The sequence below is a fragment of the Podarcis gaigeae genome (genome assembly GCF_964106915.1).
Source record: "Podarcis gaigeae genome assembly, chromosome: 7".
In the NCBI taxonomy this organism is placed as follows: Eukaryota; Metazoa; Chordata; class Lepidosauria; order Squamata; family Lacertidae; genus Podarcis; species Podarcis gaigeae.
Genome location: NC_139683.1, coordinates 13,997,037 through 14,011,130, shown reverse-complemented (window position 1 = coordinate 14,011,130; position 14,094 = coordinate 13,997,037). Strand labels below are relative to the sequence as shown.

The following is a 14,094-nucleotide window of genomic DNA, read 5'->3' as shown; positions in this document are numbered from 1 at the left end:
TTAATGTATTTTTAATCTTTATTGGAAGCTGCCCAGAGTGGCTGGGGAAACCCAGCCAGATGGGCGGGGAACAAATAATAAATTACTATTACTAGGGTTTCTGCCCTCAGTCTCCCTGTGCTGTTCGTATGTCTGTATAATCCTCCCCAAATTGGTGTTGAGACATCTGGAGAATTGTGAGAATCTCAACATTGAAATAATAAATTGATGCTCTTCCTGTAGTGCCACAGAGAGTGGCTGGGAGAATCCCAGATCACCTAAATCCAACCTTTTCCTGGGATTCTCTGCTCTTCAGCTCAAACCTACAAACCACACATTCCAGTGCTTTTAGTTCGGCCTGGATAGCTCTGTTGGCTCTAGTGTGGTGCTGATAAAGTGAGGTCCAATCCTTTGTCTGCATTGCAGGGGGCTGGAACTAGATGATTCTCAGGGTCCCTTCCAACTCTACAATTCTATGAGGAGCAGAGTGGGAAACCTGTGGCCCTCCAGATGTTGCTGGACTACAGCTCCCATCATTCCTGGGCCACTGGCTGATGGGAACTGGGGCTCCACCTCACCTAGAGGGCCACAGGTTCCCCCTCCCCCAGCCCTGCCACAGAGTGACCCACATCAATGAGATGGCAGTGGGCTAAAAATGTATACAACAGGAGCAAAAGGCATGCACCCCCATGGAAGGTGTAGGCATGCAAGGCCATCCTTCAGCAAAGAATCGAGACAACAACCCTATTAAGCATATGCAAATACAGCAATCTGCTCTACTTATTCCGAGCACAGAATTTGAGGTTTCTTCACCCAGAACGGAGAATCTTTGCTTTGTATGGGTGCGCAATAGCTGCGCTTCTACAGGGGGACGTCGCCCCCACCTCCCATTACAATGCTGAACGGCCTCACTATTTCATAAGAAGGTTCTCAACACCTGCTCTGCGTTAAATCAAATTACAGTGATACCTCGGGTTACGAACTTAATTCGTTCCAGAGGTCCGTTCTTAACCTGAGGTACCACTTTAGCTAATGGGGCCTCCTGCCGCCGCTGCACGATTTCTGTTCTCATCCTGAGGTAAAGTTCTTAACTCGAGGTACTACTTTTGGGTTAGCAGAGTTTGTAACCCAAAGTGTTTGTAACCCACGGTACCACGGTACTTTGGAACGCAAGCTAGATTTTTAAAATGGACAGACCTAGATCAGAGTCACCCTTGTAGGTTGCACATGCAGAGAGGTGCAGGGCTGAAAGAAACTTTCATATAAACCAGGGCCTACACACAGCAGGCCCTGTTTCTCCATACGTAACAAAATAAGGGTGGGCAGATTGCAAAAGCAAGTCATGGAGGTGATTATAAGGGATGCAATTCATACTACAGGCTTGTATATAAGGGCTTAAACCCACTGCCTGCAAAACTTTTACACACCAAGGCACAAACTAAGGCCTTACTAACCTTTTTATAAGATATACAGGCAAGACTATTTCTGACTCTCCCTGTGGAAAAAACCCTCCTCTGTGTTTCTTGCTAGTTTAAGCCTCCCAACTGACTATGATATGGGGTAATTTGGATATGCACCAAGCCAAATTGCCTCCTTTCACCCTATCTCCTACAATTCCATGGCGCAATAAGTTGCAACAACTGCCCATTGCGTTCTTTTGTCCCTCAGCAACAGAGAACGGAACTCACACAAAACTAAAAACACATACAAAGCATCAACAGAGAAAGCAGAATGCCACTTTCATCTATGGCTTTATAGCGAGAATCAACATTCTGCTTTCAAACGATGACACGCGGCAGCGCGAGGTTATTTTCTCTCTCTTGCGAATAAAAATTCCAAGATGAAAGTCCATCAGTTGGTTAAAACACACAACACATTAAACAGTTTTCTGGGTTCTGCCTGCGTGAGTAGCAGATTCAAGCAAGTCTGAAATATCCAGGGCATAAAAATGATCCCTTTTATCCTCACAGGGAAATGATGCTATGGACATCTCTCTCTCTCTCTCTCTCTCTCTCTCTCTCTCTCTCTTTAGATCAGCAGTGGGGGGTTCCTCTATTCATTAGCAGATTAAGAACACCAATTTCTCCCCACTGAGCAACAGTTTCTTTATATTCAGAAATCCACATGCAGCTAAGGTCACATGGAGAGGTCCAACTTGCGACCAGCTCCAAAACACATCATGGTTCCAAGAATTTAGTGACTCAAAAACCTGGGTCGCCTACAGCTGTGGTGGACCAAAACCCAATTGTGTGCTGGATCTCTTCATAAAAGCTAATGTCATGCAGAACCCACCTTGCAAAAGAAGCAATGCATTGCACAGTAGGACAACTGATGGTCTGGGCCATTTCACACATTACGCAAAGTCCATGCCAGTTACGCTGCTGGCAACAGACTCAGCTTTGGCTAATCACTGATTAGCGTACCTGTGCGAGACAGGTGTTGCTGTGCGATACAGATGTTTGCAAATATACCTGATTTGCGTTCACATTCATTTTAGATCTTGGCTTAAGGTGTACACTAAACACGTCAGCATGTGAAGTGCTCTTTAATGTGGGCCAAATAGGGACCTGTGTATCCTGTAACTAAAGAACTCCTAGCTGGAATAGTTCCAAGTCTTTTCCAAGGGGTGTGTAGCATAGTGCTCCCTGAAGCATTTTGGTTCACTGGGCATGCAGGGAAAATTGCATGTCTGAATGCAACACCTTTGTTAAATATCCCAGCATCACATCCAAAGGCAGCTGTTCAGGGAGAAGGCTTCCAGCCTAGCCTTTTCCCGTCCCTGCTAACTTTGCACCAAGAGATTTTACGACAAGCCCTAGGCATGGTCGTGGTCTCAAAACAAGCAGTTTCTGTCGGGTATCTACAGCAACGCTGTAGATTCTACTTCCTGAACATATGAGATCTGCTTTCAGAAGTGGAATTATTACCCAGGGGTTTTTTTGTGTGTGTTTTGTTTTTTTACTAATTTCACTTCAACTTAAGTTGCTGTACACCTCTTTTGTAGAGCTTGAAACTTACTGGAAGGAAAGGAAACATTTCTGGGGCAAGCTTTGGGGCATCAAATAGCTTGGGATGGGGTGGTACAAAATAGGGGAATAATTATGACTGAGCCACCAGGAGGCAGCTGTCAGATCACTGAACATTGACTGCAAGAATTCGCATAGCAAATGGGAGGAAGATTCTAAACTTGAGTTGCAGGATGGCAGAATCTATGGGATACTGATTAAAATTTGCATTTGGCTTTGCATCATTGGAAGCAGTCGTTTACAGTTTCTCTTGTTATCGTCAACCACCGGTAAAATTAACACAGCACCACCACCCTGTTTGTAGCCCCCAAATATATGGAGAGCATCAGGCTGGAAGGAGACTGGTGAGAGGGAGCGCTAGGGAGAACATACCCTGACAGCTCACATGTGCATTTCTCTTGTGATCAACTCGATGTGAAAGACAAGATGGGAAGATGCAAACATCTTTCCTGTAATATGTGAAAGGCCCCCGCATTTTAGCCTTTGGCTGCAGCGGCAGGAGGCAATTGCTGGGTTTAACTCTTGGCAACTGCAAGGCTTAAGACACAATTTGCGATGGGTGAGAAACAGAAAGTAGCAGTAGTCTGCCCAAAAAAGCAGGTGTGGGGAATCTCAGGCCTGGGGGCCAAATCTGACCTCCCAGGACTCTCTCTCCAGCACATTAGACTCTATCCAGGTCACACTCCTTGCCACCCCCTTCACTGGTCCTATTTCACACCCTCCTTGTGTGTTTTGTGCCTGGATAGAAGGTACCCTTGACCTCTTGCTTTTCCTGGATGAGAGAGAAGAGGTCTGTAATCGTGTAGCCTATCTGTTGTTGTTTAGTCATGTCCGACTATCATACGATGGAAAAAAGTACATCCAATACTCAACCCACTTTGGCCTCTGGCCCCACCCACCACTGACACGTGGCCCCCATTAGGTCCCTCAGAAGGCAAAGCGGCCCGTGGGCTGGAAAAATATTCCCCACTCCTGCAGTAGAGTAATGCAGCAGACAGACAACCAAATAACCCGAAGCAGAAGCCACAAAAAGCACAATGAGCACAGAAGCCCCTGGACATCTTGGGGGAGAAACGGAAGGTGCTACATGCGGGGGCAGCCGCTGCTCCCTAGGCATACCTGGTTGAGGGCCTCTGGCGGCATGGGGGATGGCGACTTGGACTGGAAAGCGTCCTGGGACATGAAGCCGGAGTCGTGCGAGGACACGCTGGACAGCCTCATCGGCGCTTGCTGGGGCAGGTTGGAACTGCGGTAGCGATAGTGTGAACTGGGTGAGTGAGAGTGTGAGCCGCTTGACCGTGAGTCACTACTGTTTACACTGTTCAGACTGCTGTGAGATACAAAAGGAAGAGAGACAAGGGCAGAGGGGGAGGGGGGAAGAGAAACAAAAAAAGGGGGGAGGGGGAAGAGACCGGCACAGGACAATTAACATTCCATGGTTCTCCAGCAGGGCATGCAGCACAAATAATAAAAAAGAAATAAATGGCACAACTAGCGGAGGGAAACTGGTAAGAGTCATAAGGAACTGCAGTATCCTTAGGAATCGGATGGAAAATGGCAAATCGACAGCATCGAGTGGTACTAGAATGTGGCACTGAACGAGTCAGGGGCTATTTCTGCAAAGGAAGAAGTTCCTCTAGCAGACCAGGCAGGAAAGTGGGAAGGACCTGGTTCCCCACCCCACCCCACCCCAGGCTACCAGCATGGAACGAAACGGCTGACAACTGGGGAGGAAGCTGGGATAGCTTGGGTTAAACTGAACATTTTTTGCACGAGTGGAAGGACTTCTGCTCATGCAACAGAACTTCCCTTTCTCCTCTCACGCCACCCCAATCTGCTGCAGAGGGCTAGGGGAAACCTCAGAGCCGATCTGAAGGGGTGGGAGCACAGAAGGAGGAAGAGGAAGTTCCACTGTGCGAATGGAAGGTCTGCAAGAGCACTGACTCTGCTGGACACAATTGTAGGCTAGGGGACTTTTACAGGTATATTTGAAATGCTGCACTGGTTACCAATTAGGGCTGGCTCAAGGCGCCCGAGGCGAGAAATCCCATCAGACCCGAACAAAAAGCTAACCAGCATGTGGAACGTTCTACTGAGAGATTCCCTGTGCAAGTTCCACTGACGTGAATGGGAGTGGTAGCAAAACCACTACTGCACTCGGGTACTCAATGGGGTTAGAACAGGAGAGACTTCTGGCAGACTATGCACCGTGGACTGGACCTGCCTTGCCTCTCAATTCTGCTGATGCAACAGTGGCCTCACTCTGCTCCTGAGGTTGCCATGTCGCTTCCTCTCATAGCACACCCTATCGCCAGAAAAGGCACCCTCCCTTGGGGTTAAAAGTCTGCAGCAGAGTTTTAAAATTTTAAGGCAGAGGAGGCGTTTCGCTGCTAACCCAAGAGGGCTGGCTACTTTCTCCTTTAAGCGTCTGCTGTTTACATAATACTATCAACTGTTGGGCTCAACCAGTTGAAGACAGCAGGAGATCTTTGATGGGGGTTAATCTTTTATTAAGCAATAAATAGAGCTGGCAATCTGCTCTGAGGGAGGCAAGAGGCTATACGGTCCCATCGCCTATGGAGACGATGGTCACGTGAATCTCCCACCATCTTGCCTAGTTTGCCTAGAAAACCGCTGCTGGGATTGTACGGCCAGCCATTTTCCTTGTTAAGGATATTGCATTTTGAAAAGCCTGTGCTTACCACTGTCAATAGAAATATCTATAGATCTCCTGTCTATAGATAGTGTATGTACGCATGCACAGATAGCTAGCTACGCAGGGGAATGCAAGGGGCATCATGGTCTACCATGCCGTGGGGTGCTTCAGCTCTCCAATCCATGTGATTCAGAAGGCAAATTTGTTAAAAATAATGATAATAATAATAATAATAATAATAATAATAATAATAATAATAGCATTTAAGGCTAAAAAGAAATGCAGGAGCAAGGAACATACAGCAGAACGTCTTCCTTTTGGTGGAGAAAAGGAGAGAATTAGACACCGGTGTGCCTGGCAAGGAGTGAGGGAGAAGGAGGAGATGCATGCTGCCAAACTGTTTTAGCAGAGAGAAAACAGTTTTCATGGAAGAGGTCAAAGGGGGATCTAGATGCTCGAAACACGCAAAAATAAAAAAAAATTAACTCTTTTTCTGAACTGCATTTCATCAGTACTGAACAGTAAAGTACTACCGAATAATTTTCAGTAAAGGATTTTACTCAAACAAGTTGCAAGAGAAACGGGAGGCATCCAAGCAGTTTACGCTACTGAGAAATTAAGCCTGCTGTACAATTAAACAATGGTATAAACATTTACAACGTATGCGGGTTCATGAGACAGTGGCAAAGAATACCACACCCCGAATCGACAACTGGAGGGTCAGTGGCCGGTTTACCTTAGAAGTTTTTCCCAGAGCCTCTTTGTATGGCTGTCATAACAATGTTCAACAATTCGATTTCACTCTATCAATAGCATCTCAAGAAGGAGAGGACCACAAAGAGTAGACTAATTACCGTATTATTTTACAAAATTCAGACGTACCTCCAGATTCAACCATCTTAAAACACCATTATGTTGATGTGAGTCAAGACTAAAAGCTCACTGCCCGTGAATGGGTTGGGGAGAACATTTTGTCGCAGCATGGAGAAGACTGTGATTTCTAGACAAGGGTCTGAGAGGTTCTTCCTTTGTCCTGCTGCTTTTGACTGCTTGCCGCTGAATCGGAACAAACATCAATCTGCATAAAACCTAATTAAGATTTGTTCCGATTCAGCAGTAAACCACAGGTTTTCCTGGGGAAAGTGGCAGGATGAAAGAAAAACATGTTTAGAAATCACAGGACAAACGGCCCGTGTAGCTCAGCCCTCAAAAGGTGATGGACCTCATCAGTGCCTGGATGAACACTGAGTGGTCCTTCCTAGGTGCTTCAAACATCCTAGAGGAAAGAGCAGGATCCAAGCATATAAATAAATAAAGCTTACAGAAGAGTGTTTAGTAGAGTAAAACATTGGGTTCCCATAGAAACAGATCATATGCCTTTTCTGCTTACCTGCACACACTGGATTTTCTTGACATGGTGGTACTGGGAGATGATGGAGGAGTCTGATAGGACCAGCCATAATCAGAGCCTTTCAAATCTAGAATTACCTGGAGAATCAAGAGATAGCCATGCACGGTTATTTACACCAGTGAATTGGTCATTGGTGGCTTGAAACTAGCTAGCTGCTGTCAAATCAACCAATCCTTTCAGGGCATCAAGTTAAGCATATCCTACTAACACCCCAGCAAACTTATTTTTAACATTACGGACTTGTTATTATCACGGTCCTTCAGTCTCTTTCTCCTTCTTGAAACACACGTTTCTCAGAGCCCTCCAGACCAGCAAAACCTTTACAAAACACAACCAGTTTTATTCAAGATTCTGCCAACCATATTCCAGTGCTGCTTGCTGAAATCTAGTGAAGCTACACTGTCACTTCCTCAACCCAGTGCCCTCCAGATGTTGTTGAGACTATAACTCCCAACATCCCTGGCCTGTATGACCAACAGTCATGGATGATGGGAGTTGTAGTCCAACAACATCTAGAGGGCACCAGAGGCTGGGAAAATATTAACATAGATGAAGGTTAAGGGCACAGTCTATTGGAAAGTTCTCCTCCTGAAGCCCCCACAGCCGGCCACCCCAAAAGGAGCTAGGCAAGGATGTTACCATGTTCTTGGGCAGCTGTCAATCATATCAATAGCACTTGCATGGGGAAGTATTTTCATTGGGTGTTTACCTTTTGCACATATATGGAATTCTACCATTTGTGGGTTGAGTAGACACAGTAAACCCAACAGATTAGCCCTTCCTCAGTCAAACTAACCTGCTCACTTGATGGCGGCAGCTTGTGGGGGTCCATAGTGAGGCTTTTCAGATCTTCTGAGATGGTCTGCAGGTGAGTTATTTCTCCCAGCATTGAGATTTCTTCTTCCTGGAAGATTAAAGAAAAAAGAAACGAAGCAGAAAATCACCACTGGCCGTATTACTGAGTTCTATTGCGTATGCAATTTGGGTCAACTTCAGCAAACTAGCTGCTTCATCTCACTAAGTCAAGGCATAAGCACCACTCACTTCTTTAAACAGACACAATTTGTAAAGGTTAAAAAAAAAAAAAGGATTAGATACTTATGACTGAAGCTACAGAAAAGGTCAGGCTGGCAAGCAAGATGTCAACATCCCTTCATTCTTAAACCATTTTAAAAAATAAGCCTTCTTAGTTCTTGCCACATCGCTTTCTTTTTTATATATAATAATTTTTATTACATTTTCTGTTTTACAATTTAAAACAGTGTTTCCCAACCTTTTTTGGGCAAAGGCACACTTGTTTCATGAAAAAAATCTCGAGGCACACCACCATTAGAAAATGTTTAAAAAATTAACTCTGTGCCTATATTGACTATATATAAAGTAACTCTCTTTAATAGGAATCAAATAAACACAAAGAAAGTATTTTATAATTACTTTATTATGAAATAGTAAGTAAACAGAAATATGAAAAATTATAAAATACTTTATTCAGTGCGCAACCTGGGCCTGTTTGGCTGAACACAAAGCTGATATTCTGGCTGGAATCGAAGAAAGACACACACGTAGCTCTTCGTCAACAGCTCTCAGTCTCTCTCTGTATTTAGTTTTATAGCAATCATGCTTGAAAAGCTCAACTCACAGAGATATGTAGTGGAAAATGGGAGCAATGTCAAAATAGCTTTGTTTGCCAGAAGGGGGAACTCCTTGGCAGTTTCCAACCAAAAACTGTCCAAAGGTAGATCAGCAAATCTTAGCTTGAAACCACAATTTTGTCTCAGTTCAGTTAGTTCCTCCTGCTCCTGTAAAGTCATGTCCTTTCCACCAACTGATGCTGAGCTATAAGGGTCCCTAACCCAGTCAAGGCATTCAGTGGAGACTGAAGAGAAATAAAATGACAACTTCCCCTCGAGAGTTTTTAAATGTTTACCTATTATCTTACACAGTGCAGCAGTGTGAACACCTTGCCATTGCTTGGTGAGTGTGAACATTTCAAGATTGCCACTTTCCACGTGTTGATGCCAGAGTTGCACCTTTGAACGGAATCCATTTATTTTATCTGTACTTGTAAGCAGGTTTTCATTTCGGCCTTGCATTCGTGTGTTCAGTTCATTCAGATGATGAAATATATCTGCCAGGTATGCCAGCCTTGCACACCACTCATCACTTGCAAGCAGCTTTGCGTAATCTGACCTCTCATTTGTCAGAAACACTTTAAGTTCCTCCCGCAGCTCATACACACGAACCAAGACCTTGCCACGCGACAACCACCGGACCTCCGTATGAAACAGCAAGGTTTTATGCTTCGCTCCCATCTCCTCACACAAAGCTGCAAATATGCGACTTTTCACGGGTCGTGACTTTACAAAGTTTACCATGCGCACAACATCATCCAACACATGAACTAGGTCTGTTGGTAAAGTCTTGGCTACGAGGGCCTCACAGTGCAAAAAACAATGCGTAACAATCACATCTGGATTTCTTTCCTTCACTCTGCTTACAAAGCCTTTGGTGTGCCCGACCATGGCTGCAGCTCCATCGGTGCAGACACTTGTGCAGTTTTCCCACTTAAGTCCTCCTTGTTCAAGGTATTCTGATGTGACCCGAAAAATTTCTTCTCCTGTTGCTTTTTCTGGCAATGCCTTGCAGAAAAAGAAGTTTTCTCTAATTGCATCACCATCAACAAAAAGCACATTGGCCAAGAGTTGAGCATGTCCACTTATATCAGTAGACTCGTCAAGTTGTAATGCAAATTTCTCACTGCTATGGATCTTTTCCAAAACCACACTTTCAATGTCTGCAGACATGTCATTAATACGTCTGGAAATTGTGTTGTTTGAGAGAGGGACTTTGGCTATTTCCTTAGCTGCTTCAGGTCCGAGCATCTCCTCTACAATAGCTTTGCAGGCGGGAAGTATTAATGTCTCTGCCACATTGTGCGACTTTTTTTGACTTGGCTATAAGTTCAGCAACGTGATAGCTAGCTTTAAGACCTCTTTCATTTACCTTTGAGGTTTGTCTCATGAAAGTTGCCTGTTTCTCCGTGTTTTCACGCAGGCGAACAAAATAGTCCGCATTCTTGTTTTGAAGCGAAGGGTGTTTCGTTTGGAGATGGCGTTTAAGTTTGCTTGGGACCATAGCGCTGTTAGCTAGCTTTTCACCACACACCACGCACAGTGGAGTTGGTTGGTTTGCATCTCCGGTGAAAGTAAATCCAAATGAAATATAGCTTTCGCTATATTGCCTTGTGCCAGAGAATTTGCTTGAGCTAACCATTTTGCTTTCTTTTCATGCCCACTCATACTTGGGCTCTCATCTGGCTCCAAATTTTGTTCAGAGTCCAGTTCTTTTCTTTTCAAAAACTTTTCCATCACTGCAGTATCCGGCCATCCAATTGCCACTGACAAACGGATACAGACCCCTTTTTTTTACAGCACAGCTCGCACAAATGTACACGGAACACCCTTTTCGAATTAAAACACAGTGTCTCACGAGAGCAAGGAGCAGCGATTTTATATTTTACGAAAAGAAGTCGCTAGTCCTCATGGTGACAGGGTGGAAAATATTTAAAAGCAGAACCACCTTGAGGAAGGTGGAGCCATATCACATCCTGGCAGGAGGCCTAAATTGGTGGAACGCTCAGGCCCCGCCTATTCAAAGAGGTCTATTAATTTGGAGAGCTGCTATCTTCCAAACTGTGAGACGACGAGGCAAAAGGGGAGCCCTGAATGGAACTTTGCGTTTTTGTCTCAACGCCGGTCTCGCGCTGCCGCTTCCCGCGCTCTCAAGGACCCGGGAGGAGGAAGGCGTGAAGGGAATCCCGAAGGCGCGAAAACCTCGCGCATGCGCAGGCCTTCCGCCTGCGACAGCCCAGTAGGCCAGCAGAAGCGAGCGGTGATGGGATGTGGGAGCTCGCTCGCTCGCCGCCCCGCCTCTCGCCGCCCGACTCGCCCGCCTCCCTCCCACGGCACACCAGGCAACATCTCGCGGCACACTAGTGTGCCACGGAACACCGGTTGAGAAACACTGATTTAAAATACTCATTTAAACACCCTTAAAATATCAATGACTTCCCTTCTTCTCTTTCCGTGGTTCATTTTGCCTATCATAAATCCCTGCATATTTTACAAGAACGAGAATACATTCAGTATTCCATTATTGCACCCATCAAACTTTATTTACACTGTTGAATTGATCTTAATGCTGCCAACATTTTCAAGTGTACACAGTTCCCCCCCCCCCATATATTCAATAAACGTTTTCCAATCTTCTCTAAACATATGTTCTTCTTGTTCTCTTACTCTATATGTTAAGTCTGCAAGCTGCACATATTCTGTCAGCTTAAGTTACCATTCTTCTTTGGTTGGGACCTTGCTTGTTTTCCATTTTGGGGCTAACAAAACATGAGCCGCAGTAGTGGCATACATAAATAACCTTTTCTGAAACCTGGGAATTTCAGACTCAAAACAATAGGGGAAAGGCTCAAAACAAAACTCACAATCACAGGCCGCAGCATGGAAATGAATGAGCAGAATCTGCCGCGTTCCTCAATCAGGGCTTTCCTAACGGCCTGTTTCTCTGTTTCTTCAAGAAGTAGGTATTTATCGTTCACGTCCTGTAAGGCGCTGTCTAGCTGAGGTTGGATGTCTCCTCTACCTATTCACAACGGAGAAAAAGCAAAGGTGGTTATAGGCCGAAGCTACTCCCAAGGAGGCCCATAAACATTTGTACGGCTTTGGCTATATCTGGGCTCACGTCAAGTGTGTTCACAAGGCTAGTCACTACATGCCGTCAACTCCCTTGTCGCTCCCCCTCAATGGGAGTGAATCTGCCTTGAATAAGATGAATTTGCGGCTTAAATCAAGGAGCCTAGCACACCTCCTTTGGGACAAAGGGGAGGGAATGTTAATTTAACAAAGAAAACACAGTTCTTATATTTTACAGTATTAAGAACAGGCTACACAGATAAGGAGAAGAGGTTACGCTTTCACAGAGCGGTCAAATATTGTATTTCATCAAATACGTAACAGAAGATGGAACAATTCAAGCTACAGTGACACAGACTGGTGGTCTCCACCGCTTTTTTTTTCAGGATACCCTGGGAATCGTTAGCAGTTTATTTGGGGTTCCTTTAACAAGAAGATCAGTAATGGTAGACAAACATAGCTTGCGCCATAACAGATTTATAGAATTATGCATGGAGAAAGTGGTTGGAGGAAGCTTTTTCTCCTTCTAGAACCTGGAACCATCCAATGAAACAAAGGTGGGAGATTCTGGAAAGACTAAAGAAAGCATTTTTTCGCGTAGCGTACTGCCAGTTTATGGAATTCACTTACAGAAGGGCACAGCCAAGGCCACCAACAAAGATGGCTTCAAACTGCTCTCTATGAATTTGCCTATCAGTGGGCCAGTAGGCATGAATGCTGCATGCTACCCTCAGGAACAGAGGCAGCCTGTCTCTGAGTACCATTTGCTGGGGCAACACAAATGGGACAGTGTTGTTGAGCGCATGTCCTACTTGTGGGCCTCCCAAGGCTACTGTGGTGGAGAGGACACGAGATTAGGTGAGCCTTTGGTCTGATCCAGCAAGGGTCTTCTGATGACGACGGCTTGCCTACCGATTACCAATCTCCTCGTATAATATGCATTACCTAGGGCACTGTTTGTTTATACAGAGTAACAATGAGCCCCACAAGGCCTGCCCAATGCAATGCATGGGATACAGAAAGGTGCCTCACACCAGCTCACTGCATTTGCAGTATTGTCTGTTTTGACCGGCAGCGACTCATTTGACAGACGTCTTTCTCACCACCTGCTCTCTCGTCTGTTCAACTGGAGATGCCAAGGTTATATATATGGCCATGCAGCTTAGAACATGCCATGGAGGAGTTTAGGGGACGGGTGTTCTCTTGGCCAGCAAACTGAAAATGGTTCCGTAAAAAGGCAGGAAGGCGGGTTCAGAGGACAGATCGAAGGTTGTGCAACACCAACTCCCTTGTCCCAAGACTCGCCAGTTCAGTAATAACCTGGCTGGGTCCCACCAAAGTTTAGTGAAGGATGTCAGGTCCAGGAGAACCAGAAGAGGTTACTTACCCACCCCAGTTTAAAGCCAATCCAGTTTCATAAGCAAAAGTTAAAGGGGGTAACAGGAGTTGGTGTGTATATATACAAACTTTTCACATAAAGGTATCAGGGAGGAAATCAGTTTCACAAGGGAAGTAGGGAACTTGCTTCAATTCAAGCCACTGGGTTACAAACAAACAAGGATACTGGCGTTCAAATGTATGCACAGCTCTCATCTCCTGCCAAACTCACCACCATATTGTGCATCCCTCCCCAATCATAAGATTATTTTAAAAATTCCCCAGAAAAATATTGAACCGTTAAGGTACAGATTGGTATCCGAGTTGATGTGCTTCACTGGCAAAAGTGACCACAAAAAGGCACCCACAAAACTGAAGCTGGCACGAGACAGCAGCTGACAGAAGCAGTACATTTATTTGCCTTCAGGGTTTGGGGACTTTGTCGGAACATCAAAGTATATGTGTTGCAAAGAAAGCCAACAGCCTCTGAGCTAGCCCAGAAAGCTTTAAGACACTAGTTTATACCCCCCCAAAGCCCACCTTGACTTAAAAGTGGCTGCTCACAGCCAGTCAATTCTACACACAAAAAGCTTGTTCTGTAGCAAATAATGTGTGTAGAAAATGCTACTGCAAAGAACGGAAGTGTTAGCAGCTACAGCAGAAATTAAGTTACAGACTAGTAGTCTTCGTGAGACCAAGACTCACAGGACACAAATCACCTCAACAGCTGGCACTGCTAAGCAGATCTTGATGATCCCCCAACTCCCATAAGCTCCAGCCAGAATGGTCAATGGTCAAGGTGGACGGGAGTTGCATTCCAACAAAATTTGAGGACATTAGCTGGGAAAAGATGTAATATGGGGCCAACCCTGCCATCTTGGCTCTCAGCCAGCGCTAGATCCATTAAGGTCCGAGATGGCAATCATGGTCTTCAATCCCATG

At 45.2% G+C, this 14,094-nt stretch overlaps 1 protein-coding gene across 30 annotated transcripts in view; it reads right to left on the bottom strand.

Annotated features, from left to right (window-relative positions):
- Window positions 1-14,094, bottom strand: part of MTSS1 (MTSS I-BAR domain containing 1) — a 162,694-nt gene that overhangs the window by 11,096 nt on the left and 137,504 nt on the right. For 21 of the 30 annotated variants that reach the window (XM_083749113.1, XM_083749106.1, XM_083749116.1 and 18 more), the window contains 4 exons: window positions 11,568-11,725; window positions 7,869-7,976; window positions 7,052-7,149; window positions 4,125-4,335 (listed from right to left, as the gene is read on the bottom strand). In XM_083749113.1, the coding sequence (XP_083605239.1) occupies window positions 4,125-4,335; window positions 7,052-7,149; window positions 7,869-7,976; window positions 11,568-11,725 (575 nt within the window). The remainder of the gene's footprint in view (window positions 1-4,124; window positions 4,336-7,051; window positions 7,150-7,868; window positions 7,977-11,567; window positions 11,726-14,094) is intronic. The other 9 variants (XM_083749124.1, XM_083749107.1, XM_083749108.1 and 6 more) reach the window with 2 other exon arrangements.